Here is a 27758-nt window from a genome sequence, read left to right as displayed (position 1 = left end):
GCGCCCTGCACGCGCGTCCCTGTCCCCGGGCCCGGGAGCCGCTCCCTTTTAACTGGGGGAGGGGGCCATTGTTCTCGCCTCCCGCTTCCCCCGGAGCCAATCAGCGCGCCCGCAGCTCCTCCGCCCGGTCGGGTTGGGAGGGCGACGCGGCGGCCAAGAGGGGGCCGGGACTCGGGGGTCGCCCGGTAGGTGCGGCAGATGTACCTGAGGGCGCGGGGCCCCCGCGCGCGCCTCGCCGCCGCCCCGCCCGGCGCCACCGCCCCGCCCGGCCCAGGCACACGCCCGGCCCCGCCTCCCTTCACGGTCGGCTGCTCCTCTATGGGGAGGCGCACGTGCCTGGGCTTTGTGTCTCTCCTCCCGGGGGCGCGGAGCCGCCAAATGGGCCCGTCCATCAGCACGACAATGCTCGCCCCCCTCCCGCGCTGGGATTACCCGCGGGTCGCGAGCAAAATAGCAACAAAGGAGAAGAATGGCCCCAAATATGTCAGGAGGGTTCAATCCGCGAGCCGAAGCGGAGGGGGAAGTTGTGCTCGCTGATTGGGTAGGGGCGGCGGTGGGCAGCAGCAGGCGCGGGGGAGATCTGAGCTAGGCGGCCGGGGCGGGAGTGGGGTTGGGGGAGGCGCAGGAACTCCTCCTGGTGTTTGGGAAATAATCCGGAATCGAAAATAGCTGCAAAGCCCGGGCCGCCCAGAGCCCCGCCCGGGCCTCGGACTGATGGGCTGGGGGACGCAGGGTCTAAGCGAAATTGGGACCCTGGAGTTCCAAGTTTGGGTGGAGGGTCTGGCCTTCTGGCTGCAGCTGAGGGCGATGTTTGTGTCCGCAGCCGCCGCGCACTCTCGGGCCTCGGGAAGGTTTCTCTCGAGTTTGAGAAACAGTTGGCACCTCACTTCTTCAATCGCCAGCAGACGCAGCGCTGGATGGGGGAGGGGGCAGGCTGGGCTGTGTTCCAAAAACCTTGAATTTCTGAACTTTTTTTTTTTTTTTTTTTTTAAAGTTCCCGGAGGCTCCGGGATTGGCATCGTTGGAGGGGCCCGGTCCAGGCTGCTCGGAGCCTCCGCGCCGCCCAGGGCCGGGTTGATTCGGGTGGACTTGGCCAAAGTCCGAAACGCGCGGCCAGCCGCGTGCGCCCCAGTGAAGTTGGTTTCCGCTCTCCTTGCGCGGCCTCATGCATTTTCATTCCGAGCGGGCATTTTGTCTGTCGGTTGACATCAGATGCTAAATCAAGGGCTCCAATCAAGGCGCTGCGGAATAAAGGGGCCGCCTGTCTGGGCGCGGGGCCCCCCGGAGCCGTGCCCCCTTCACCTTTGTGAAGGAAATTAACCTCCCGCTATTGAGCGCCGGTCGCGGCCAATCTGGACTCAAAAGAGGCGCGTGCTGCCGGCCGGGGGGAGAGGGGGGCAATCTGTCCTCTGAGGCAGGCTGCGGCCTCGGAGAGGACAGGCCGCCTCCCCCCGCCCCCCCCCATGCCACCAGGAAAGGACAACAGTGAAAATCCACCCCCCAGCCCCGCCACCCCGATTGAACCCCAGACCGGGCCCTTTGCCTCCAACCTCTTCCCAGACCTGCCCCAAGGAAACACAAAAGGCAGAATCTCCGGGGGACGGGGGCAGAACCCCAAGAGTGCGTAGTGGCCCTGATCACCCATCACTAGGGAACAAATTGCAAAACCACCGAAAATGTCATATGTTGGAAGAAAATGTCACTTTATTGAAAGAGAAGGAAACGGACACTTTTCTGAAAAGCTCTGTGCACTCAGATAGACTTTGCTGAGTTTTGCTTGCGTCTGATTCCACTGAAGGTATTTCATTGCTTTGGATTTTCCCTGTGAAAATACCCTGGCGTGGAAATGAAAGATTAAAAAAAAGTCCACATGAGTAATAAGTTGTAATGGGGACAGTTGTTAGAATTAGTTAATCAAGGGGTTAATCAAGTTGACTAATCAAGGGGAAAATATTTGGTGATTTTATGTTTGTAATTTCTTTTTTAACTCACAGACTGGAAAGAGAAGAATACACATAATGGAATATATTTTGAAAACTCTCATCCTCGTTTTAAAAATGCTAACTACGATGAATGCTAGTCCTGAAAAAAGTTAGAAATTCTAAAATGAGTTTATCTAAAATTTATATATATCTTTCAGTCTAAAAGTAACTGATGTTATTTCCTTGCTCTTCTGAGCGCTGATTGATACTGCTGATGAAATTAGAAGTGGGAAAGGGATTCCGGGACAGCTTTGGCCAATTTTATTTTCTAATCACGAATCCCATCTGGATTGTGGAATAATAGGGCGGGGGCTCAGCCCGCCATCCCCAACTGACGGCGGGGTATTTGGTCTTACATGTGTAACACTCCTTTCATTGAACAGATAACAGGGAGAGTTAGTCACCTTGTGAATCCTTTAAAAATAACAACACCCATAATTGTAAAGAGGGCGGGGGTGGGAGGCAAAAAACAAAACAAAACAAAACAAAACCCCTGCCTGAATGCAGCGAATTCAAATAGGGCTCTGAATTAAGCCAAGAGAATCTATTGAACACTATTGAAATACTGAGATTCAGTGGATCCATTTCTTTTTCTTTGTGGTTTCTAGTCTTGCCAGCGAAAATGAAATCTGCTTTCAGACAGGTACCGTCAAAAACAAATGGAAACTTGAAAGGTCCGAGTATTAGAAACTAATTTCATAACCCAGGGCTGAGGAAGAATTAGGTTGCGCTCACGCACACACCGGCAACCTCCAAGGACGTGCACCCTTGCACCCGGCCGTGGGTTTGCGTCTTCTGCGTGATTTTATTTCTCAGAACCTGCCCGCCCGCGGGCATTTGGACAGTGAGTCGAGATATTTGCCTTCCTCTTGGAAGAGAGCGAAGCGCTACCACGCTGCGCCGCGGCGGCGGGCCTTTGCGCATTGCGATTCCGGATAGGGGCCGCGTGGAGTTGGGCTGGGGAAACACTGAGCGCTGACTTGCCCCTTCCTGGGGAGCTTCACAGGAGGAGGCGAGCAGAGGGATCCCAGGCAGGGTCCCGAAGTGCCCTTCCCGGGCCCCAAGCGACTCCTCCCCTTCCTGTGGGGTCCTGGCCGGCGCTTGGGAAAAATCCAGAGGCCTCTTCGCCTCTCGTTCTTGCGGACCCCGCGGTGGATTCTTCCTCTGACCGCTGCAGAGCTGGAGGCCGCGGCCGCTCTAAGCCCTCCTGTCCTGGAGTCCTAGGTTGCCGTCGGGGAACGCAGTGGGGTTCACTGTGACCCACCCACCCCCCCACCCCGGCTCCCGAGTTTAGCGCCAGGGAGTTGCTGGAAGCGCAAAGCTTGGAGATAAGCGCTAGAGCGAGGAATTTCGGCTCAGGAATTGCCCTGTGGGATGTCGCCGGCACTAGGCAGACCCTAAGCTCCGAAGAGGAGAGGACAGGAGGGTCCGCAGTCTCACCCCGCGGCACGCGGCGCGTTTGGAGACGCTCGGGAGGCGCGAGAGGGAGTGGTCAGCGCCCCCATCGCTGTCCCGGGCCGGCTGCGGACGCCTCTGCCGGATTCGCAGAGGCCCTCCCGGCCCGCGAGCCACGGCCGGGCCTGGACCAAGCGTTCCAGGCGCAGAGCCCGCCGTCAGGTCCCGGAGGGGCCCAGCTCCCCGTGCGCCGCGCGCGCCGGCCCGAGCCGGAGAGGCTTTGTGTTTGCAGGAATGAGGGGCGGCCGTGTCTGGCCCCGGGGCACGCGAGAGACACGCGCAGCCCGCTGCCTCCCCGCCCGTCCCGCTCCGGCCTCCAGGCACCTTCCGGGCCCCCGCCGGCGGGCCGTCGCCTTTGTTCGGCACATTAGCATAAAGCTGCCATGGATCTCCCGTTTAAATAATTCCACACAAAAGGAGAGCGCATGAAAGAGGGCAGACGAGGGCGAATCCGCGAGGCTGCGCCGTCCGCCGGGCGCGGGGAGGGACCGCGCTCCAGCAGTTCCCTCCCCTCGAGTTTCAAGTGCCCCCGGCAATCTGCCGCGCGCCCATTATTCGCCGGGGCCCACGGGGTGGCCGGCCGCCCCTTTCATCTCCCGAGTGTGCCGTCGGGCCTCCGCACGCTCCTTGAAGTGCCCTCGGGGCTGTTTGTTTTCGCCTCGGGTGGGACTGTCGCGGGCCGGGCAGGGGAGGCGGGCCGGACGGTCCCCGGGCCGGGAGACGGGAAGGGCGATGTTGGCCAAAGCGGGCGAAGGAGAAGCCAGGAAGTGTGGGAAAGTCCTAAGCAGAGGATGAGGCCAGGAAGAGCTGGGAGGGCACCGAGCATGGGGCGCGCAGGGGGCGGCTCCCACCTGTGAGGGGCGGCCCGGCTCCCCGCGCGCCCCAGTCTCAGCGATGAAGCCCCAGCAAAATTGACCAGAAAGGCCACGGCGATTCCGAACGTCCCCAGTCCTCGCCAGCCCCGGGGGGCGGACGGAGAGGCAGCCAGGCGCCCGGGGGCTGGAGGGGCGCGCTGTCCGCCTGGGCCTCTGTCCCCCCGCCCCCGCCACTCCGTCCGTCCTGCTGCTGCTATTGGGTTTAGGTGTCCGTGTTCCTCCTCTCGCCCTCCTTCTCTGCCCCCCATCCCCGCCTCCTTCTCTCTCCCACCTTCCCTCCCCCACCCCTCCCCTCCTCCTTCCCGGGCGCTCCCTTCTTTCTCCCCTGCCCCTCTCTGCCCACCCCGTCCCACCTCTCCCTCTCTCTTCGCATGTTTCACTCCCCCATCTCTCTCCTCCTCACGGTCTCGCCCACCCCCGACCCTCTCCCCCTCGGACTGTCCCTCTCATTCTTTTCCCTGGTCTCCCTCCCTGCCCCCCATCACCTCGTCTCCCCTCCCCTCTCTCCCCGTCCATCCTCTCTCCTTCAGGGTCTCCCTCTCTCCCCTCCCCTCCCTCCCCCTCCCTTCCTCTCCTCCCGCTCCTCTCCCCCTCTGGCTCTCCCCACTCCCCGCAGGCCAACGTGTGTTATTTTATTTGTCTAGAGAGAGCCTATTTGTTCAGTGATGTGTGGCCTCCTGGCCGCCTGCTTTAATGGGGGACGCGGAGGCTGGTTTCTGCGAGTATTAGCATACAGCTGTCGCTCCGCCCGGCCCGGCGCGCACTGTATCCCAGCCTTATCATCACCTCTTCTCTCAACCAGAAAACAATCAACAGCTCCTCGCTCACGACGACTTTCGAGCCCCTCTCCCTGCGCCTTGGCTAACACTCAGCCGTGCACCCGTGTGCGCGCGCTCTCTCTCTCTCACGCGCGCACACACACACACACACACACACACACACTCACCCTCTTCTGAGGGTAAATATTGATTGGCTGGCTTCACATTTTCTCCGTACAGTGTTCTCTTTCCTCTCCCACATCATCTTCTCTTTTTCTCTCGCCTTCCTGGGATATTTCGGTGGCATCTCAGGAGCCATTTTGGGGAAGGAGGTGGCCACGTGCTAGTAAAAACCGACTTATGTCAGAAGATCATTAGAGGCAACTGTGAGGCATGGTTGTTACGTGTGATTTGGGGGGAATACAACGTGGGAAATTTAACTTTGGTGTTTTCCTGTCAGTAAGATTGGGCTTAGAGTTCAAGACTCCCTGCTGAGCAGCACACCCTGAAATGCCTGGGGACTTCCTGGCACTCATGTCTCTTACAGAAGCCACGCCAGGGCTCCTCAAGAGAAGTCCAAATCTTGGTCTTTCTGAAGCCCTTTCTTCTGCCAGGATTCATCATCATTGAGGAATAAATATCTTTATTTTCCTAGAGCCCTTAAAACACCCAGTTTCAAGCTATGATCAACAACTCTTGGGTTCATCTCTTTTTAGAAAAGTGGTTCCTTAGTGACAAAATGCTTGTCTGCACATATATGCTAAAATTCCTGCCTAGATTCAGGAAATGACTCACTTTCTGAACATAGGACAGTGATCAGTAACTTCCTCCAATACACTATGTAGACTAAATTATATTCTAGACATTTTCAAATCTGCCATGATACTTATGGGGGCCCAAGACTACTTTTAAAAAGGCAACAAAGGAAAACTGACTATGAAGTGTATGCATGATTTGATATTAAGGTTGGCACTGTCATATGGGGTCACTTCTATGTGACCAGAAGCTTTTTGATGGTAGTACTTAGTCACAGAAATCATAACTGTTGATCCTCTAACTGGTTGTACTGTTAATCTCCACCCAAGGTCCCAGAGCCTGTCACAGAAACTCACTCCATTTGCTGATGAATTTAATCCAGGGCCTCTCAGAGGAAGGGGGTGGGGGAAGGAGAGTTTCTTGAGCTGACTCATTTGCAGGCCCTGAAATATGGTTCCATATGTGTTGGGCTTGCAGTTTGAAGAGGGGACCAGTAGCAATTGTTCTCCACAGGAGTTACACAGTTTGTACCATATGGTGGGAGCTGGGCCCTCCCTCTGAATGACCCATGTGCTTGTGTAAAACATACGTGTGCAGGAATTAATGGAGTTTATTGCTTGCTTTTGCCTGCCTTAGAAAAATCAGAGTCTAGTGTTCCAAAACCATTTTCTTTTTGAGAGGTATCAGTTTGTTAATGGGTGGATAATTCTGTAATGCCAACTATGACATCCTCCAAATTACTGTGTAGTCATTGTAATTGAGCCAATTTTTGCTAAATATTAACATAAATGCCAAAAAAAAGAACGAAAACTGTAATTCTGTCCATGAAAGACACTTTTTTAAGCGCTACTGGTCAAAAATTCAGACACAAATTGTGTCACACTATCTGCTTAAAAGAGATTCAAATAAATGAAAACAGTCTTATGTGTTGTTCCTGAACCCATCCATATTTTGTGCTAGGCACTTAATTTGCTTTATTTACAAGAAAGAAGGCTACTGACCCACATTACAGGTGACAGGTACCAGAGGGGGCCGATGCAAAGCAACAGCGCTGAGGGTCAAAGGAAATGACCTAGATTAGTTTCCCACCACCGTTTTCTAGTCTAAAACCTGTGTGTGAACCTGAGCTGATCTTCCAGTTTTTCGGTGCATTTATGCTCCTGATCTGGAACCGGAAGTAGAAATACTGGGGCCGTGAGAGCAGCCTCCTCGTTTCAAAAGTTCCTGTAAACTTGTCTGTGCAATCAGTCCTTCTGATGTTAAATGACAATTTCCTGTCATCTGTTTTACTCATTTTCCATCCTGCGCACACGATTTTCTTTTTTATCGCCCACGAGTATGACCGGGTAAACATGTAAAGGACTAACAGCGTTGGCGGCAGGACTTTTCAGGAAATCAAACAGAACCACGCCCAAGGTTAAAAAACAAGTTTTACACGGTACCGGCCTCATTTTATTGCTAAAATGGGTTATTCTGCCCAGGAACACGCCTGGTGTTGGTAAAGCGTCTCCCTGCCCCAGAATCGAGACGCACCGCCGTGCGCCACCTACTGGGACGATAGGAAACCACAGGCATCGGTGGACACGGAAAAGAAAGGACGGAACCACGACGGTGCCTGGCGGTCCAGCCAGGCTTCAGAGAGGTTTCCTGCTTTTACGGAGCACTTCCCGGAACGACACGAGTGGAAGCAATCAAGTGGAGGCCGTGGCCACCGCTAAATGATGCCCGGCCACGCGTACATGGGCAGGTGGTAATGATTATAGCGCAGATAGTCAAGGATGCTCTTCTCAACCAGAGGCCTGTAGATGGTTTCCTGGAAAACTCTTCTGAGGTAATTCTTGGGCTTCTCAGGCAGGTTAATTTCCTCATCTTCGATCTGACGGGCTAACTCTTCTATGGAAGGAAGGTTTTCCTCCTGGAAAATACGGTAAGAGGCCAGATACTGAAATTACTTGGGCTTAGCTCCACAGTAAGAGGGCAGTTTCACTAAAACTCCCCAAGGTTGGTCATTTTTTTTTTCTAGATTAAAAAACAATTTTTTTAAAACTGTGGCAAAACACACATAGCATAAAATTTACCACTTTAACCATTTTTAAGTGTAAGATTCAAAGGTGTTAGGGGCTTTCATACTGGGCAGCCATGACCACCATCATCTCCAGAATGTCCGCATCCTCCCAAACTGTAACTCTTTAATTTAACCCCTGACTCCCCATCCCTCTCCTCCCAGCCCCTGGCGACCACCCTTCTCCTTTCTCTAGGACTTGACTTTAGGCATCTCGTGTAAATGGAACCAAACACTATTTGTCTTTTTGTGACTGTCTTACTTCACGTAGCATAATGTCTTCAAGGTTCAGCAAGGGTAGTAATTGTAAGCTCTTAATTTTAAGCTCTTAATATACAGATAGAAAAGATCTGTATATCAGGCTTGTTTTAAAAATAAGAAAGGAGGTGATTAAAGATTTTTACATGAAAACTCCTAGATGGTTACTTTACTTGGTTACAGTCCCCAAGAAATGGGATTTTTAAAGCCCTGGAATAAATTCTGAGTACAGGCAAATTTCGTTGATATCTTTAAAGATGGGGATGAGAGGGAATAAAGTTATTTGAAGTTGAGAAGCATATGCTGTGCATGTTTACAATACAGTAGAGATTTTTCCAACACTTTATTATAAAATAAAAGGATTCAAACACAGAGGCAAGTTGACAGAACGGTGCGCTTGGCACCTGCATACACACTACCTGGTTTCTACAGCTACCATACTTGCTTCATCACCTATCTGCCCATCTATAGGAGGGTTGTTATAAAAAGCACTTCACTCAAAAAATTAAAAAACGTTTTTAAAAAGGGACTTCCCTGGTGGTCCAGTGGTTAAGACTCTGTGCTTCCAATGCAGGGGGCACAGGTTCGATCCCTGGCCAGGGAACTAAGATCCCACAGGCCATGTGGTGTGGCCAAAATAAAAAAGCACTTCACTGAGATTTGAGCTGTGTGCTTTCTGAACACCACAATAATTGAAAATTACCCTAAAGGAAGATGGACTTTGATGGTATATTTATTTGACCTTCCAATAATTCTTTTTTTTAACAGCAAAAAAAACACACAAAAAAGCGGATAACTTGCAGAGTTCTACTGGATCATTAATTTATTAATAGTAAGAACTTAGAAAACTAGGTTCAAACTATATGGAGACATAAGGTAATTATCACTTGGTTATGTAAGTGAGACACTGCCAGGTGTGGCAGATTATACACACATCACTTGGAAGTACAGTCAGTGGGGGGCCAGGACTCCAAATCGGCTCAACAAAGACGGTGAGAGAGAAAATGGCAAGGGATGCCCAGAACTAAATATTAGAGGCACTGAAACATTTGAGTGCCCAAGCACATATGCAGTATATCTGAGATTGATTCTTTCTCCCTTAATTTTTCAGGAAAAAATGTATCAGACATAAGCAGTGAATATACAAAAATTAGAGAAGATTTGGGGCTCATGTTGCATGATGCTGTTCTAACATCAGGGTAAATGGTGTAAAGTCACACAATGGAGCTTTTAAATTTATGGAACACAAATACTGCTCTAGATCGTAAACTCATTTTTGTACATTCGCCTCTCCTGGTGTGACCTTTTCTCAGTGTGATCACCTCCCCCCGACACTGTGACCACCCCCACCCAGGGTGACCACCCCCCCTCCCAACATGCTCATCTGTGAGCAGCTCACCTCACAATGCCACAGATGACACATGACCTTTTGTGTCTGGCTTCTTTCAGTTAACTCAGTGCTTTGAGGTTCATCCACTTTCTAGACTGTATCAGCACTTCATTTCTTTTATGGCAGAATAACGTTCCATAGTGTGGATAGACCACATTTGTTGATCCACCTGTCCCTTGATGGACATTTGGGTTCTTTCTTCCATCTTGTAATTCTGAATAGTGCTGCTATGAACGTTCATATACAAGTATTCGTTTGGACACTGATTTTCAATTCCTTTGGGTATATACCTAGGAGTGCAATGGCTAGGTCATATAGTAATTCTGTTTGTAAGTTTTTAGGAGCCATCAAACCATTTTTTTCACAGCAACTGCATAATAATTTTACATTCCCACTAGCAATGTGTGAGTTCCAATTTCTCCACATCTTTGCCAACAATCATTATTTCCTCTTTTTTTTTTTTTTAACTATAGCCATCCCAGTGGGCGTGAAGTGGTATCTCATTGTGGCCCTGGTTTGCATTTCCCTAATGATTAATGATGTTAACATCTTTTCATATAAATGGGTTTACTTTGGCTCTTAATTTTACTCCATTGATCTATATGTCTATCCTTATGCAAGTACCGTACTGTCTTGGTTACTCTTGATTTGTATTAAGTTTTGAAATTGCAAAGTGTGTATCCTTCAACTTTTTAAAAAATTTCTCAAATTGTTTTAGCTTGTATTTTCATCTGAACTTTAGGATTGGCTTTTCCATTTCTAAAAAAAAAACCATGGGGATTTTTATAGGATTGCATTGAACCTGTAGATTGCTTTGTATAGTATTCCTATCTTAATAATATTTTTTTTTAGTTGAAAACTTGGCACTTTGGTTTTTAAAATTTTTATTTTATATTGGAGTATAGTTGATTTACAATGTTGTGTTAGTTTCAGTATACAGCAAAGTGATTGTTATACATATACATATATCTATTCTTTTTCAGATTCTTTTCCCATTTACGTTATCCTGACAATATTAAATATTCAAATCCATGAACACAGATGTATTTTCATTATTAAGGTCTTCTTTAATTTCTTTCAGAAATGTTTTGTGGTTTGCAGTGTACAAGTCTTGTACCTCCTTGCTTAAATTTATTCCCAAGTATTTTAATATTTTTGATGCTATTGTAAATGGAATTGTTTTCTTAATTTCATTTTGGATTATTGATTGCTAATGTAGACAACTGATAATTGTATGTTGATCTTATATCCTGTGACTTTGCCAAATCCATCTATTAGCTCTAATATTCTTTTGTGATTCTTTAAAGTTTTCTTTATATAAGATCATGTCCTTTGAGAATAGAGATAGTTTTCCTTTCAAACGTGGATGCCTTTTATTTCTTTTTCCTGCCTAATTGCTGTGGCTAGACCTTCCAGTACAATATTGAATGTAAGTGGTGAAAGCAGGCATTCTTGTCTAGTTCCAGATCTCTGGGGTAAAACTTTCCGTCCTTCACTATTGAGTGTGATGTTAGCTGAGGGCTTTTCATAAATACTCTTTATCAGGTTGGGTCAGTTTCCTTCTGTTCCTGGCTTTTTAGTGTTTTTACTATGAAAGCGTGTGTGATTTAGTCAAATGCTTTTTCTGCATCAATTGAGATTATAACACCTCCCCCCCTCCTTCATTTTATTAATGTGGTGTATTACGTGGATTAATTTTCATATGTTGAACCACTCTTACATTCCTGGCGTAAGTCTTGGTCGTGGTGTATAATCCTTTTAATGTGCTATTGGATTTAGTTTGCTAGTATTCTGCTGAAGATTTTTGGATCATAACTTCATAAGGGATATTGTTCTGTATTTTTCTTTTGATGTCTTTGTCTGGCTCTGGTATCAGGGTAATGCTGGCCTCATAGAATGGGCTAGGAAGTGTTCCTTCCTCTCCTATTTGTCTGAGGAGTTTGAGAAGGATCAGTGTTAATTCTTATTCAAATGTCTGGTAGAATTCAGCAGTGAAACCATCCGTCTTGGGATTCTCTTTGTTGGGAGGTTTTAGATGACTGATTCAATACCTTTACTTGTTCTATAGGTCTCTTGAGGTTTTCTATTTCTTCTTGAGTCAGTTTTTGTAGTTTGTGTGTATCTAGGAATTTCTCTGATTCATCTAGGTTATCTGTTTGGTTGGCATACAATTGTTCATAATATTCTCTTTTAAACCTTTATTATTTAAGGTTGGTAAATGTCCCCATTTTCATTTCATTAGGGATTTGAGTCTTTTTTTTCTTGATTAATCTAGCTAAAGGTTTATTTTGTTGATCTTTTAAAAGAACCAGCTTTTGGTTTCATCAGTTTTCTCTGTTTTTAAAAATTCTTTATTTCATTTATCTCCACTCTAATGTTTATTATGTCCTTCCTTCTGCTAGCATGGGTTTAGTTTGGTTTTCTTTTTTCTAGTTCCTTAAGAAGTAGAATTAAGTTATGGATTTGAGGGCCTTCCTGTTTTTTAAATGTAAGCATTTACAGCTATAAATTTCCCTCTGAAAACTGTTTTCTCTTTGCATCCCATAAATTTTGGTCGGTTGTGTTTTCATTTTCATTTGTCTCTAAGTACTTCTAACACCCCATTTGGTTTCTTCTTTGAAACCAAAGAAGTTGCTTAAGAATCTGTTGTTCACTTTCTAGTTGATTTCTAGTCTCATTTCATTGTGGTTGGAGAATATACTTTGTATGGTTTAAGTCTTTTAAAATTTGTTGACACGTGTTTGGCGGCCTGTCCTGGAGAATGTTCCACATGCACTTGAGAAGACCATGCATCCTGCTGTTGTCGGGTCGAATGCTCTGTATAAATCTGTTAGGTCTGGTTGGTTTATAGTGCTATTCAAGTCCTCTATTTTCTTGTTAATCTTCTACCTGGTTCTATCCATTACTGAAAGTGAGATATTAAAGTCTCTATTATTTTCAAACTATTTTTTCCCAACTCTATCAATATCCATCTTTCTGAAGGATGATTTTGACTATAGAGAATTTCACCTTGGTCAGTGACTCTTTGGCTAGATGCATGACCAGAGGGTTTACAAGCCATTCCCCTTTTGACTTCCACAAAAGGATTTGAGATGTCTTATAATGATCTTGTTTTCAAAATAAATCATATACACATTTAAAATCTACATATGACTTATAAAAGTCCTAGATAATAGTCATTTATTTCTTTCTCCACATGTGGAGGGAGGGGAAAATTGATAAACTGAGTGTTAGGACATCATAGTTAATGGGATTGAACTTCTGTACTTCCCTGAAGACAAGGTAGAAAGTGGAATTAAGTGGGTTATATCATCTAATATTTGATAAAAGGAATTACTGTTATTTTGTAGTGAAGGCTATCTGCTTTGTTTTCCTATTACCAGACTCCTCAGTGAAATTCCTGCATGTCTGTTTGTATGACTACCACTTCCACTGTTGGCCTGTCTCCACCATACCTGTCACAGTCACCCTGGCTTTTGGTGGCCGGCACTTCCTTGGGGCCGTTCTTCTGTGCCCAGTGCTCGCACACAAACCCTCCCTTTCTCCAACCCCAGCTCTCTGAGTCCCTGTTCCATGTGTATCTGAGCTACAGGCAGACACCACTATAGGCCCCAACACCTCCTGTGGCCTTTGCACTTGACAGATGTCAGAACAGTCCCCCAGTGGAGGCTCTTCTTGCAGAGGTTCCCCTTTTTGGAAATGTAGAGAACCCACGAGGATGGTTGGGGAAGCCTTAGAGCATCTTCTGCAAAGGCCACTTACAGTCTCCTTGCTCTCCTGCCAGGGCCCACTGCTAGGCCGAGTTTAGGCACTGCAGACTGACCCACGGCAAACATGTTCTCCTGCCTAAAAGGTTTCGGGAGTCTCAGTGGGTGCCATGAGAAGCAGCCACCATTGCGTTTGAGGATGTGTGCTTGGGAAAACGAAGGGAAAGTTTCCCTTTTAAACTTGACACCAAAAACCGCTTGGCTCTGTGCAAAAGACTGATGACTCCTTCTTATGGGGCAGCGGTGAGCTGCAGGTTGTTTTGGGAGGGAAGGAGGGAGGGAGCTGAGCAAAGCTCAGTAAGCACCAGGCTTCCAGCTCGGGGCCATGTTTTAATGTGGACCGACTTCCTCACAGCCCCGAATGAAGTGCAGGCACCCAGCTGACCTGTAACATCCTAAATCTCTCTCTCTACCTCATTACTGTTCTCATTTCCAATTTGAATGACTCGCCGTGGCTGACCTGGGCCTTTAGCTGTCGGCCTCTCTGCTTCCCTTGGGTACGTTTCCCCGCCTGGTTCCTATCTTTGTGGGCACCAAAGAGAACTGCATTTAAAATTTTAAACTTTAAACCTATGTTTCCCAATCTGAATCTACTTCAGATTAGTAAAATTACGTCAGTTTCCCAGCTTGGACCCCCAGGGATGAAACTGAACAGGGGCGGGGCAATGGGGAGAGGGTACCACGCCACCACTGGGGTCCAGGGCTGACAACCCTGGCTTTGGAGCGGGAGACCCTTGAATTGCGTGAAGTCTCTCGGCTTCAGCTTCCTCATGGGTGAAGTGGAGGCGGTGACAACAGTGCCTCCACCCACCTCGGAGGGTCCCTGTGTGGTTCGGTGAGGTGGGGCGTGCAGCGGCTAGAACGAGGGGCCTGGGGACCTGGGCTGCATCTGTGCATCCGGTGTGGCAGCCCACACCCCGGGGACCCACGAGGAGGCGACACAGAGACGCAGAACCTGCCCGTCTAGACAGTCGGACGAGGCGGAAGCTCAGCTGAGCCCCAGCCCTCGTCCGAGTGAATCGAAGAGGAGTCTAGAATGCACGTTTGACCAAAGACGTAAACTCCCAGCAACTCTGGTAAGGACTCTAGGTGTTGAAAAAAATAAAGTTTCACAAATATTTTACTACGTACATGGCAGAGTCAAATTTCCTGCCGAGTACGGAGCCTGTGGGGTGTACAGCCTCACTTCCAGTTAATCCTACACTGCTTGGAGAAAGAAGCTTCGGTTATAAAAGGAGTGCATTTGGACACCTGTTGAGTCCCCGGACACCTTTGGAACAACACGCGCACACGAATGGTTAGCGAACAGCTGGCAAATGCGGACAGAAACTATAGGAACGCAGCCTTCATGCTCGAGGGCAAGGAGATACCACCCACACTGTGCTTTCAGCCCTCACTGTCAGCGGATAATGAAAGTACAGGTACTTGTCAAAGGGGAAAACAAACGTGCCCCGCATAAAAGATTTGAACAACTCACATTCCCTGAAATATCACCATCTATGTTTACCTACTCCGTAGTTTGTTTCTGTGAGGGACAGTTGATTTTCAAAGTGAAACCGTAAAGTGGGAATGTAGGGAAAAGTCTAAATGATCAACAACTGTAACTGCTTCTAATTTGCAAGGAATAACCTACATATCCGTTAATCACCCTTACCTCCTTGGAGGATAAGATCTGGCGTAACTCTTTCCGGAGATCAATAAAACGATCGTGAAAGAGGGCCATGCACCACGGCTCCGTGAAGTAGCTGGTGAGGGAAGAAAAAGATTCAGTTAGTTGGAAACTTTCTCATTACCACTAATAAAGTATTTACCTGCTTTTTTGCCTTTATAAATTACGGTTCTGGCCCTTTTGCAATCGTTTGCTCATGAAATGGCTCGTGGAACAGCATGGCCAATCAATTTTGTAAATGGATGTCCCTGATGTAAGGCCAGCTTCCATAATTACATTTAAAGTGGTTTAATTCAGAGCTGGGGCAAGACCCAGTGAAGAACCCTGATTTTATCAGAATTTAAAAGCCTGAAGACTTGTAAAGAACGGGTGTCTCCATTATCTGCCCTCGTTTGAGAAAAACAGATTGCAGGATTAACTGAACTGCTGCATAAACAAATTAAATTTGGGGAGACAATAACACAAATGTTGTTTGTCATTAAGGTTTCTGGATTAATAATGACCAGAAAAACAGGCCACCTCGGTGTTGCAACACGGCCTTCGTGCAACTGCACGGACGCCTAATTGAATCTTTCTTCACAGAGCAGTTCTGTTGGTGGCCCTATTTGCTAACTTTGCCCTGAAAACTGTCTGAACACATGCTTTCCTATGTGGAAGACAGTATGGCCATCCTTTATCTACAGGGGATTGCTGAATATCTGATGCATTCTTGGAAGAACCAGGAACATTTACTGGTATTTTAACTCTTACTTTGTCTTAATGCTCAGTGTCTCGGAACAGGAAACTTCACTCCTTCATGGTTAGAGACACGTGGGTGATGTGAGCTCCTCTGGATGTGAGTTTGTCGTTCCTGGGACTGTTAGTGGATGTCACGTGTGTGTCCAGGGGAAGAAAAACCGGTGCCCACGTGCAGATGAGCACCTTCTGTTTTCCAAGACAAGTTAATTCTTGGGAAGGAGGTAACAAGCCCCAGGGACACCGAGGCATTAAAGGACCAGGGCAGTGACAAGCATGCGTACAATCAACCTGGCACTCAGCCACACCGCTCAGTACCTATCACCTGTTCGCCTGACCAGAATATGACCTAATTTCATCCTTAACTACCTACTTTGTTGTTCAGGTCATATTTTCATCCAACTATTAATTCCACTAATGTGGGTTCCATACCCATTCTGTGACCAGCACTGTTCCGGGTACTGGGGAAACAGCAGGGACCAACACAGACAAACATCCCTGCCACCGTGGAGCTTATATCCAAGCGATAAATAGGTCCATGTTCAGTATGCGAATGAGAACTGCTTAGGAGGAAACATAAATCAAGCGAGGACGGGAGACACAGAGCAAGGCTCTCCCCTAAGACAGTGACTTAGTGAGTAAAGCCCGAGGGACAGAGATGGGAGAGAGTGAGCCACGTGGGGCTCTGGGGAAAGAGCCTTCCGGGGACAGCAGGTGCAAAGGCCCAGAGGCAGGAATGTGCCTGGCCCTCAAGGAGGCACAGTAGAGATAAGCGGGGTGGGGGATGGTAGGGGTTGAGCTTAGGAAGGTGATGGGCAGGAAGGATGATCCTGGAGGCAGGAGTGCACTCACACGTGCTGTGTAATAGCTCCACGGCTGTCTAGCTCAGCACCTGTGTGCAACAGGCGTCCTATAGATGTTCATTGAACCAAGGAAGGAATAATGAACGCGTGAACTGCACACAGCATGGTATACACTCCATACTGCCTGGCCCTGATTGGTCTTTCGTTAGTATAGAATAAAGTTCTGCTAAATAAATAGGTGATAAAACACTGCAAAGTGCCCCAAGATGGGCAGTGGTACCAAAGAGCGAGCCTCACGGGAACAGGGGGAGAGCCGTGGGTGAGCCCAGGCTTGAAGGGTGGTCTGCCTGAGCCTTGAGGCCCGGAGGGAGGGCAGAGGGGATCTGGGGGGCACTTGTGGAAACCTGTCAGAGCTGTGAGTGACTCAAGGCTGCTGAATCCTGAATGAATGGAGTTGATGGGGGTTCTGGCTGGGGTTCTGGGCCCCCACAAACCCAGGCTGACATCTAATACCCATCTAATTCCTGGAGCAAAGGCACTGACGTGGAGCCGACCACCTTGGGAGGCATCCACTCAGCGGGGTGATGTTTTGACACATCTCCTCAGACGGTAGCTTCTTGGACCAAAGCATCAGTAATGCCTAAGCCCAGACACTCAAGCATAGCTGTGCTAGGATGGTCCCTGCCTCTTAGGTCTCAGCAGCTTCTAGAAAAGCTTCAGGGAATTGTGGACTTGCAAATCTTGAAACCACTAAAATGCCTGAGTTAGAGACCAGTGGGCGCTTTTATGTTTGTCGCCATCTTTCCTGCACTGCTCAGATGCCCAGTCCTCCCGTGTGTGTTTCCACGGCAGCATCAGGAGTTTCCACCCTCTTGGTTTCGGGGTCTACAGTCACGGCCTTCTAGGCGGCATAGCTTCTGTCTCTGCTTTCCTGGCGCCAGCACGGCCCTGTTCCAACTACCCAGGTGCTGTTCAGACGTCTTCCCCACCCAGCACCTTCACAGTCCGGGCCTCTGTGTTACCACCAGTGACGCTGCATCGTGTGCTTCCAACAGGGGGCTCTGGGGAAACCCACTTCTCTTAGAATGAGTGCAGCCCACCCTGGGCCCTGGCCCATCGTCTGTGCCCACATTCCCATCGCCTCCACTCAGGAGGCTGAGTACAGATGGCTGGAGAAGCCTTAATCCTCTGAAAATGTATCTGCTATGCCCGTCTGCACAGGGCCTGGGGTGTCAAAGAGGAAGCGAGGTTCCTGCAGATTCTATCTTCTGCTGCTTTGGACTCACGGCCTCTCACCTGGAATTCGACGCCTGCCATTCTCATCACAGCCTGTCAAGCTGTTTGCAGACAGTAATTCAGGGGACCTGAAGTTTCATTGCTTCCACTCTCCCACCACTGCCTCCTGGGGTCAAGTGTTTGGGGATTCTTGTCCAGAAGCTCACAATCTCTGAAAACTTTTGGCTGTGCACATTCCCAGGATTCGTCTGGGGACAGCCATCCCCACGGCGTCCAGCACAGGCTGGTTCTCAGGAGACTGGAGGAGCCGGTGAGGATACCTGGGCCTGCTTCTCCCCCGCTCTGTGGAGAGCTTCTGTGCTGGTGCGGTGATCCCGTTTAGGGTGGGCAAGAGGGGGTTTGGAGTGGCATGGACCCCTGTGGGCCTCCTTGAAATCATTCTGGAAACATGGCAGCCTTCATTCTTAAAATTGGAAGAGCTCTGAATTTAACAGAACTCATTTTGCAATGGATGAGAACATTTAGTCAAGTGAAGATCATCTCCTTTTGATATAATGTTAGAAAGAAGTTTTACTTTAGGAAAAGCTTTAGGTCTAGTTTTTCCCCCAAACTGAATGGCTCCTGTGCTTTAGTTTCTTTCCTTCTCCATAGAAAGGAGAGGGGCTTCTGGAATCCTTGCCAAGGCTGGTGGGGTGGGGGGCAGGTCTGCATTAACGGCCCTGGGTGCTATGGATAGCTGGCATTCGTGCTGAGCTTTGGGGAAATGTATATTTCCGTGAACACTGTGAATTTAAAAAATAGAAAACAATAACTTCTTTCCAAGTTTACATTCAAAATGGAAGACCTCCATAGTTGGTGGCCCCGCAATCTTCAGGAGACACTGTCTGGTAAGAGCACGGCTGCGTGTGGTTTCTAAGTGCCTGTGTAGACTTGGGTGTTCGCATCATGAAATTCATTTCTAAACAGCCATGAGAAAAAGCTTACACAAACGCTCCAGGACCCAAACAGAAGACGTGACTGTCTCTGTTCATTTTGCCATGGCTGGCCTGGTTTATCTGGGGGGACTTAGATTCTCCGTGACTTTTGCAAATGATACACTGCTCTCAGAAGGCCCAAGAAATGTCAACTTGTGGAAGTGAATTAACCATTCTGGTCGATGTGGTGCAGTCATTAAGGAATCGATCAGACTTCTCCAGAGCTCACCCTCGTCTGGTCATTCGGCCTAGTTGACCGACACCATCACACAAACAGGGTAGGGATGTGGTAACCAGCTCCGCCACTGGCCACGCCGGATGCTGAGAAAAGCAAATGGACAAGACACGCCGGTAAGGCTGTACTCGCCAGCCACGGGAGAAGCAGGACGTGTCTAAGGGGAAAGACAGGTGGATAAATACCATTCTTTCAGGTCCTGGATCTCAAGCCGAAGGCCAGGGCCCTTCAGCAGCAGGTAGGGAAGGAGAAAGAGTTTCAGAAGAGCAAGGCTCAACTGGAAATGCTAAACTACACAACAGTTGGAAAAGGCAGAGAGTGGCAGAGAAGAAACACACCTTGCCCTCCAAGATCTTTTTTTTTTTTTTTTTTTTTTTTAGTGAAAAGCATTCTGATTTTCTCTTAGTGTGATAATAGTCAGTTTTTGCTTTTGGACCTGATCAGAGGGTCCCCAGCTGCCCTTCACACCTGCACAGAGGTTTATTCAAGCTGGAAACTCACCCAAGAGTTGCCTTTTCTCCTGGGGGGTGGGGGGCACTGCAGCTGGGGGGCCCACAGGCCTTCCCGGGAGCATGATGTTCTCGTGGTCCAAGCCCTTTCTTGTACTGACAGCACCACAGACTCATGGTGGAGGACAGACACTCTCCTCCTGCCAGGCCTGGGGGTAGGTGACACCCAGCAGGAAGCCTCAGCCTTTGGGCTGCAGCATGGCTGGGGGGCCTCGGCCCTCCTGTGGACACTCCACATGCAGAAGAAAGGAAGTGACAGACGACAGCGTCCATCATCCAGGTTGCAAACAGACACCCTGGGGGCCAGGTGTGACCTAGAGACGTCTTTGCTTTGGCCTGAACAGCATTTGGAAATTGGATTTTCGGCCTTTCTCTAAAAGGTCAGATTTGGCCACGTTGGGTCCTCGTTCTATGGCAGCAACCAGCTCCATGGACAGATGCCTCTGCAGTCCCTTGTGGTCCATCCACCAGCCCGGCCAGCATCCTTCACCTATGGGGCCACGGTGGGCATGTGGTGTGTCCACCAGTCCTGGTTAAGCGGTTTGGGTGACATGGAGGTGTCACCAGCAAAGCCCACTGGGGTACCCAGGAAAAATGAGCTGGAATCTGGGTGATAAGGTCTAACTCTTCTTTTGTGCTCAGTCTAGTTTCACTTGCCCGGAGGGGGACTGTGTGCAGATGCCTGGCACCTAACGTGCTGGATTAGAGTTCCCAGCTATAGAACCGACACCCTAGCTGAGCTGGGTGTGTGCAGAGAGGCTGTGCTCAGCTCTGGGCCCGGAGCCGGAGCAGCACAGCTACCCCGCCACCCCCCAGAACCCCGTCCCTCCCGCCGGTGAGATCCCTGTAAAGCAGTCCCATCCCCACCTCTGTCCCGTCCAAGGCCTGTCCCAGAGAGCCTGTGCTCTAGCGCAGGAGCTTGCACCCCTCCCTTCTGTGATCAGAGAAGAAAGCTTTCCTCTGCTCTGAGCCCATCTCCATCTTGTTCTATTGGCACAAGTAACACGGGGCCGGAGGACCCTTGCTGGGACTTGACTCGAAGGGTTGGTAACAGAAGCAGGTGTGTAAACATGTTGTCTGAAGCCGCCTGCCCCCGTCCCCTTCTCCAGGCCAGGATGTGTGCCCAAAACACATACGCTGCTCTGTCTTCCTTTCTTCTTCCATCCTCTGTCTGTTTGTCCATCCTTCTTAATAGGTCCTGTGAGGCCTTTCAAAGCCCTCTGTCTTTCCCTCCGACACCCATTTTGGTCTGGTCCTCTGTTCTCTGCTGCCTCCGCCCACCCCTCAGCGAATGCTTGCTCCTTCTCCGCCGTGCTCTCCCCTCCTCTCTGTCTGAGGCGTCGGCCAGAGCTGACCTCAGTGGCTGCAAAGTGGCAACGAGGGGGACGACCTAGGGGGCGATTCTTTGCTGATTCTTTGCTGGCAGATGCTTTGCTGGGCACTGTGGTCCCCACCCCCAAAGTGCACACACAAGGGTGGATGTGGTGGAGTGGAGGGCCAGGGGCGGGGCGGAGGGCTGGGTGGGGCGGCTGCCCTCACATCTGCGTCCTTTCTGTTGCTGCATTTCTATGTCCACCCCTCTCGGGCAAGTGTTTGCCAAAAAATTCAAAATAACCCTGGCTTTAAAAAGGCATAGCAGTACTTTTTTCATAAAAAGAAAGTCTAGGTGGGGTGTCCAGGATTGGCATGGTGGTTCCATAGACATCAGATCATAGCACTAACCATAGGGCCCTTGGCCTCACAGAGCAAAATGGCTGCTGAGCTCCAGTCATCATAAATATGTTCTTGGATGGAAAAAGGGAAAATGAGGGTCCTTATTCTTTATTTTAGGAACAACTCCTAGAAATCTCACACAGTACTTCTATTTATATCTTACTGGCCAAGTTTGGTCAAATGGCTTCCTTGGCTGCAGGGGAGTATGGGGATCATTGCCATTTATTTTAGGTACAAAATAACATCCTATAACTCAGGATTCTGAAGAGCAAAGAGAGAACAGACATTGTCTGCCATGATACCCAATAGACTCCACAACATCTACTTAACAATCTTTTCTTAAAGTTAAATCTACATAAATTGGGAGAGTGTGTTTAGTTGAAGTTCCCAGAATGAGAACATATCTTTAACTAGATTTAAACCTGTCCCCAAAGTAAGCCTTGTGGAAATACACACACACACACACACACACACACACACACACTACTTTCTGTATGTGACAGTCACCTCCAAGTCCATGGGAAAGCCCTGGTGTCTTCCACATCCCCATCTGGCCTGAGTTGGCTTAAATGCAGAGGAGAGGAGAGAACAATTTGTGTTCCCACTGTGAGGTTACATTCTGGTCATTTTATTCTGCCCATAAAAGAAAGTGGATTCATGCATTTCAAAACAGTTTTCAAAAATAAGAATAGGAACAAATAAGCATTTCCAGTTAGCCCTAGGTTTGCTTGGAAATTAAATTACACGTTTCTGGGGTGGTGGGTTTACTCAAGGATGCCACATATTACACAAGCAGACACAGCACCGTGACACATTGTGACAAAAAACCCCGAATACAAAAATGGAAGTTTGATGTGACTATTTCCTGTCCAACTCAAGTTTGCCAGAATCACTATCTAGCTCATTTATAGCTTCGAGGCAGATCTAGAAAGGTAAGATGAATGATTTTCAAAGCAAAACCAACTAGTTATTTGAGATCAGTTGTAACTGTCACCTGCACAAGATCTAGATAACAGAAGACCAAGTCTCCTCTGAATATAATTCAGCTACAGTGTTGTCACAATCTACAACAGGCACCACCAGATAAAGGATGTTTACTGCTCTAAGGAAAAACGCCTCGATGCCCTGGCGCTAAAAGCAAAATTCTGATCTTTGGCAGAAGTCACCATCTTCTGACCGGCTTGTAAGCAACCACTCTCTTACTGCTGGTCAGCTCGTGGCTCTGCAGAGCTGGTGTTTGGCCAGTTACCCTGGTGTGCCAGGAACCAGAAGCTGACACTGCCTACGGCTGGGCACCCTGGGAGCCCCCGCCTGGCTGCAGAGGTGCCAGGAGAGACAGTCTTGAGCGGCTTGGAGTGTGAAGGCTGCTGTCTGCTGGATGCACTGGAATCAGTGTGATTTATTTGCCTGTGAGTGGATGCACCCTCGGCCCCGAGCCGAGGTGCCAGGAGGCCGTGCTCTCTCTTAAGCACGAGTCTGTAAGAACACAGAATCCCAGAGCACATTTGTCCTGAGTCTGTGTCGGTGCCCAGATCGTGCTGAGGTTGGAGTCCTGCCTGACTGTCTCCGGAGTCTTGGTTTCCAGAAATGCTATTCCTACACGATTCTCTGAAAGATCTGTCTGCTGACCATTTGTTTTTCTGAATCCTGGACACTTAGCCCAGGAAAAGCCGTGCTTCATCTTAGAAAATGGAATACATTTCTCTCAGGCACCCTGCAAATCTAGCCACCGATACGCATTTCCCTCCTTGCTTTGTCCTGGAAGGAACCCAAAGCTAAGTGTTCGAGTTCACTGCAGAAGCACCTTTGCTGTGGAGGGCGCAGCCTCTCCACCTGGGCTCAGTTTCACGTTGCTGGCCTGCCCGTAGCTGCCCTTTTACTGATGGCCTGTCTTTTTATCCCAGCTCTGCCACTTGTTAGCTTATGTAATCTTGAGCTGGGTTGCTTTAACCTCCCAGCCTCAGTCTTCATAGCTGTAAAATGGGGATAATGATGGTCCTTACTGCAAAGGATGACTATCAGAATTCTCGGAGACACTGCAGGAAGGAGGTCTGGCTGTGTGCCTGGCGCAGGGCGGAGGGCCTGTGCATTGTGTTCTTCTTCTTCTTGCTATTATTATTACTGCTGCTGTTGTTCAATGATCCTATTTCATATATGTTGTATAAGCTGCCTCAGACCCTTTCTGGTGTGAGTTAGAGACCAAATAAATGATTAAAATAAACACTTTTTGTTTGCCATGTAATTGAAAGTCTTTCTCTGGCCTAATTCTGCAGTTCTTCTTGGGGGCTGCTTTTGTTCCACTCCAGGGTGTCTGCATAAATTCACGTAGCTGCAGTTTTAGAGTAGCAATTCGTTTTAGCTGCGATCAAGGTAAGAGGGACTTCACGACAAGCCTTCATGAAGTTCTGTCGTGCACTGGAGAGTTACGTGGGAATAAATAAACTGTGGCCTCGATTGCTTATTTTGGTCCGAGCTGATGGAAGTTAAATAAAAGGTGTTTTACGTGGAGTTCCCTCTTTTTGCCTGTTTATAATGAAGAGTGAGCCAATCAGTCACAATGGTTAACCCAGCCCTTGGTAGGATGTATGCAGAAGCAGAGAGGAAACTAGTGGGGTGAGGACACAGGCCCCCCACCAACACCCAGCTGGACAAGATTATCTTCTGACCTGCTTTTTTGCCTGACTGTTTGCCAGGGCAAAACAGTCTTCTCATAGAAATAGCATGATTTTTATATAGCTAAGAATTTTGTTTCTATTTAAGTTGACCTTTCCATTCTCATTGAAGTTGTGACATCACCTGCCCAGACCTTTGGCTGCAGTGGGGAGCTGGCTGGCCGCCCTCTAAGCCCAGAGCCCGGGGACCAGTTGACATCCAGCTCCACGTACCTGTCCTTTCAGCCCATCTGCGGTATTTCCTTGCATGTTGCTGGTTTCTTAGGGGCCGCATTAATTGAATTTTGACGAGAAATCTAGTGCCCTGGAAGTTGTCCAGCTATTTACATTGATTTGTTTGATACATTCAGGACTCAGAGGAGGGGGCGAGGTTAGAGTTTAATTCCGTGGAGAAAGGCAAGCTCTCAGTGCTCAGCTTCCCTTCCTGTGCCCCCTCATCCTATTCTGTGCCTCTCTTCATAGAAAGCACAACCATTTTCCTTTAATTAGGCTGCAGAGAGCACAGGCTAGCATTAGACCACTCAGCCACTCAGCCATGCTCACAGCCATGGCCATTTCCTATCTATTTTCCGTAGGAAAAGAAAAAAAAAGTGTATATATGCACACATAACCCCCCAGAAGTCTTGGGGGGGGCGGAACAAAGGAATCAGTGGAATTACCTTTTGTGAGACCGAGGCCACAGGAGCTAGCAAACCCCAGAAAGCAAGATATTTTGCTACCTCACAAGTCCTCTGGTTAGATGAACTGCTCTTTAAATTCTAAAGGACGGCTTAGTAGAAATATCATTCACTAGTACAGAATATATACAACATGTTTGATATATTTTTACAATAATTGTGATTAGTACATATTTAAAATAATTGCCTTTCATAACATCAGTTTTTCTAATTAATATGTTTTTTTAACTGATAAAGCTTTTATAGAGACGATGACAAACCACAAACTGTTCCTTCACTTTCTTTGTCACTTTTATGCTTTCAGGTTTGTAGTTTCCAAAAATCACGTATTAAAAATCACGTATTAAAATTAAGCTAACCTATTCCCAGTTCTTATTTCCCTACAGCATAATAATGAGGGGAATGGATACGACCATGTCTATAAGAATCCATACATGCATGCTGATATAGATAAGTGAATAAATAAATAAACGGAGGAGAAGGGACAACTCTTCCTTACCGTCGAAAGCCAAGTAATAAATGTGGAGTGAATGCTGGAGCTAGACAAAAAGCACCCGTTGGCAAACAACAGAGTAACAGTTGTTTCAGGCAAGAATTGTTTATGAATGCTAAAATAATTGGAAAAAAGGGCGATCGAAAATAGGATATTTATAGTCTCAAAGTATCACTAATTGATGATGAAGGTAAACACAGAGAAGCCTGCATCCTCCAGTTTACAAATGACCACAGTTAACAACGCAAGTAGAAGGACAAATCTGCACGCGATGCACAGAGGGGGAGAGAGCACCGCTCCCGCAGTGCCTGCCAAGAAGGCACAGCCCAAAACGAATAACGAGGAACTGTCAGACAGACCCCAATGGGCAGACGTCTACAAAATACCTGGCCTGCGTATTCACAAGTGAAGGCTCCCGACAGAAAAGGGCTGAGGAGGGCTTCCCTGGTGGTGCAGTGGTTGAGAATCTGCCTGCCAATGCAGGGGACATGGGTTCGAGCCCTGGTCTGGGAAGATCCCACATGCCGCGGAGCAGCTAGCCCCGTGAGCCACAATTACTGAGCCTGCGCGTCTGGAGCCTGTGCTCCGCAACAAGAGAGGCCGCGATAGTGAGAGGCCCGCGCACCGCGATGAAGAGTGGCCCCCGCTTGCCGCAACTAGAGAAAGCCCTTGCACAGAAACGAAGACCCAACACAGCCATAAATAAATAAATAAAAATTTTAAAAAAAAGAAAAAAGAAAAGGGCTGAGGAGCCGTCCCAGATGGGAGGCAATGATGGAGACACAAGAAAGAGTTGACAAGAGGATTGATGAGAAGCCGGGGAAACACCAGTATCTCATGGGGACTGGTGGGGTGGGGGAGCGGAGGGAGAAGCTGGAGCAAAGCAGCATCACGAGTGCCTGGGAGGGTAGGAGGGAACCGCGGATCCCCTCCAGGCACAGACCCAGGGGCCCAGGTGGTAAAGCAGAGTGAGTGTGCAGCTCTGCAGTAGCGGAGCAGGGAGTCCAGGGGTCTGGATAAGATGGAGCTGGGAGGGTCCTAGAACAGGGTGTGGGCTTGGGCGGTGGTTTTGCAGAGGGTAGAGGTGAAAGGCGGCAGGTCTGTGTTAGCGGCGGGCAGTCTGATGACAGGATAGTTTCTGTCCAGGAGGCGGGAGGATTAACACAGGGCCAGAGCCATCCCTGGTCACTCGTGTTTGCAGAAGAGGGGTGTCACAGGGTTCTCGTCGCTGTGTCCCCTCCCTGTCCCGTCTCAGACCGGGTCACGGGGGGGCGTGCTCTGATCACGGCGGCATTCCGTGAGCACTGGGTATCACGGCCTCGCTGCGGGCTTCTGGGACCATTTTTCACTTTCTCAGAATGGACCCAGGAGGCTGAGACGGGGAAGGAAGAGAGAGTGCCTCCCATCAGCGGCTGCCTGGAGGTGAAGCTCCAGGAACCTCCCCTGCAAACACCCTCTCACCCCCCCCATTCAACCCAGTTGTCTGCCTACTTCTCTCCTGCACCCAAGCAGCAGAACATAGATGGAAGGAACCCCATGCGACCATGCTGCCAAATTGGATCTCATGCCCATTCATCCTCGCAGATTCTAACGGGCACGCAGCGTTGCCTGGCCATCCAGACACTGCCTGAGTGAATACACTTTTCTGCTCTCTGAGATAACTTTTCCTTCTCAAACATCCAACGCCCCTTTCTGCTTTACTCTGCTCTCAGCCGATGACCTTGCCTCATGCTTTATTGAGAAAATAGGAGCGGTCAAGCACTGCCTTGTCTTCTCACCCCGAGACCTGATTTTCTCCCGTGACCCTGACCCTGTGGCTGTTAGGATAGAAAGTTGTCCCGGCTCTGCCACTGTCCTCTCTCTCTCTTGCATCTTTTACTTGTTTACAGACAAGACTCACCACCTCCCCTCTTTAACAAGTCCTCTCCTGACTCCGTTTCCCCCTTGCAAAGTATTCCCCGGATCTCTCTCCACTTTGCAGAAAACTTCTCCAAATTGGACTCTGCAGCATCTTCAGTTCCTCAGGTCATAAACTCTCTCCTGGGCTATTTCCACCTCCCCACCTGCTCTGAAGCAGCTCTTGTGAAAGCCAAACCCACCAGCCAGCTCTCTGGCCTTGATGCGGCCCCTCCGTGGAGACGACACAGGTGGCCACTGCTTCGCTCTGCAAACACGTCCTCCTCTTAGCTTCTGCCAAAACCCACGTCCTCTCCTCCTTTCTGAGCCATATCTCTGGACATGGGAACATTGGGATCCTCTTGGCCCTTTTCTCTAGGAGCTGAGCGGGAACGGATCTGAACTGGAGTCTGGCCCATGCCTGGACCCGGGGGGGCTCTGGGCGTGAACTGCATCACAGGGTTGGCCGGACCTTGAGGCAGGGCCTTCTGGAGGCCGTGCCTGTCACCGGCCATGGGCTCCTCAGGACCAGGCAGACTGGAAGCTCCGGGCAAGGTGGCTCCCAGCTCATTACCTCCAGGGGGCAGCTGTGAGTTATAAGCCCACATTCACCCCGGGGTGTGTGTGTGGGGGGGTGGAGGGGTGGATGGGAGGATGGGGGCACTGGACCAGTAAGGGCTGGGGAGGTGGGCCCCAGCAGTGCCCACGACAGAGGTGGAGGGCCACAAGTCCTCTCTGGGTAAGTCTGAGAGTCAAGTGAGCAGTTGGGTGTTTTGCCAGAGCTTAGAGCATGTCTCGCACACCCTGCCGCTAAAACACATCTCAAATCCAAATGCTTCACCC

General features: G+C 49.0%; 1 protein-coding gene across 1 annotated transcript in view; it reads right to left on the bottom strand.

The window, feature by feature from the left end:
* Nucleotides 1–7265: 7265 nt before the first annotated feature.
* Nucleotides 7266–27758, bottom strand: part of CFAP61 (cilia and flagella associated protein 61) — a 250693-nt gene continuing 230200 nt past the window's right edge. The window contains exons 26-27 of the mRNA XM_082645893.1: nucleotides 14958–15048; nucleotides 7266–7741 (exon numbers count right to left, since the gene is read on the bottom strand). Of these exons, the coding sequence (XP_082502019.1) occupies nucleotides 7541–7741; nucleotides 14958–15048 (292 nt within the window). The 3' untranslated portion in view covers nucleotides 7266–7540. The remainder of the gene's footprint in view (nucleotides 7742–14957; nucleotides 15049–27758) is intronic.

The sequence above is a fragment of the Mesoplodon mirus genome, assembly GCF_964341445.2.
Source record: "Mesoplodon mirus genome assembly, chromosome: 15".
Classification (NCBI taxonomy): Eukaryota; Metazoa; Chordata; class Mammalia; order Artiodactyla; family Ziphiidae; genus Mesoplodon; species Mesoplodon mirus.
Note: the sequence above shows the minus strand (reverse complement) of the source record. Positions and strands in the feature narration are given on the sequence as shown.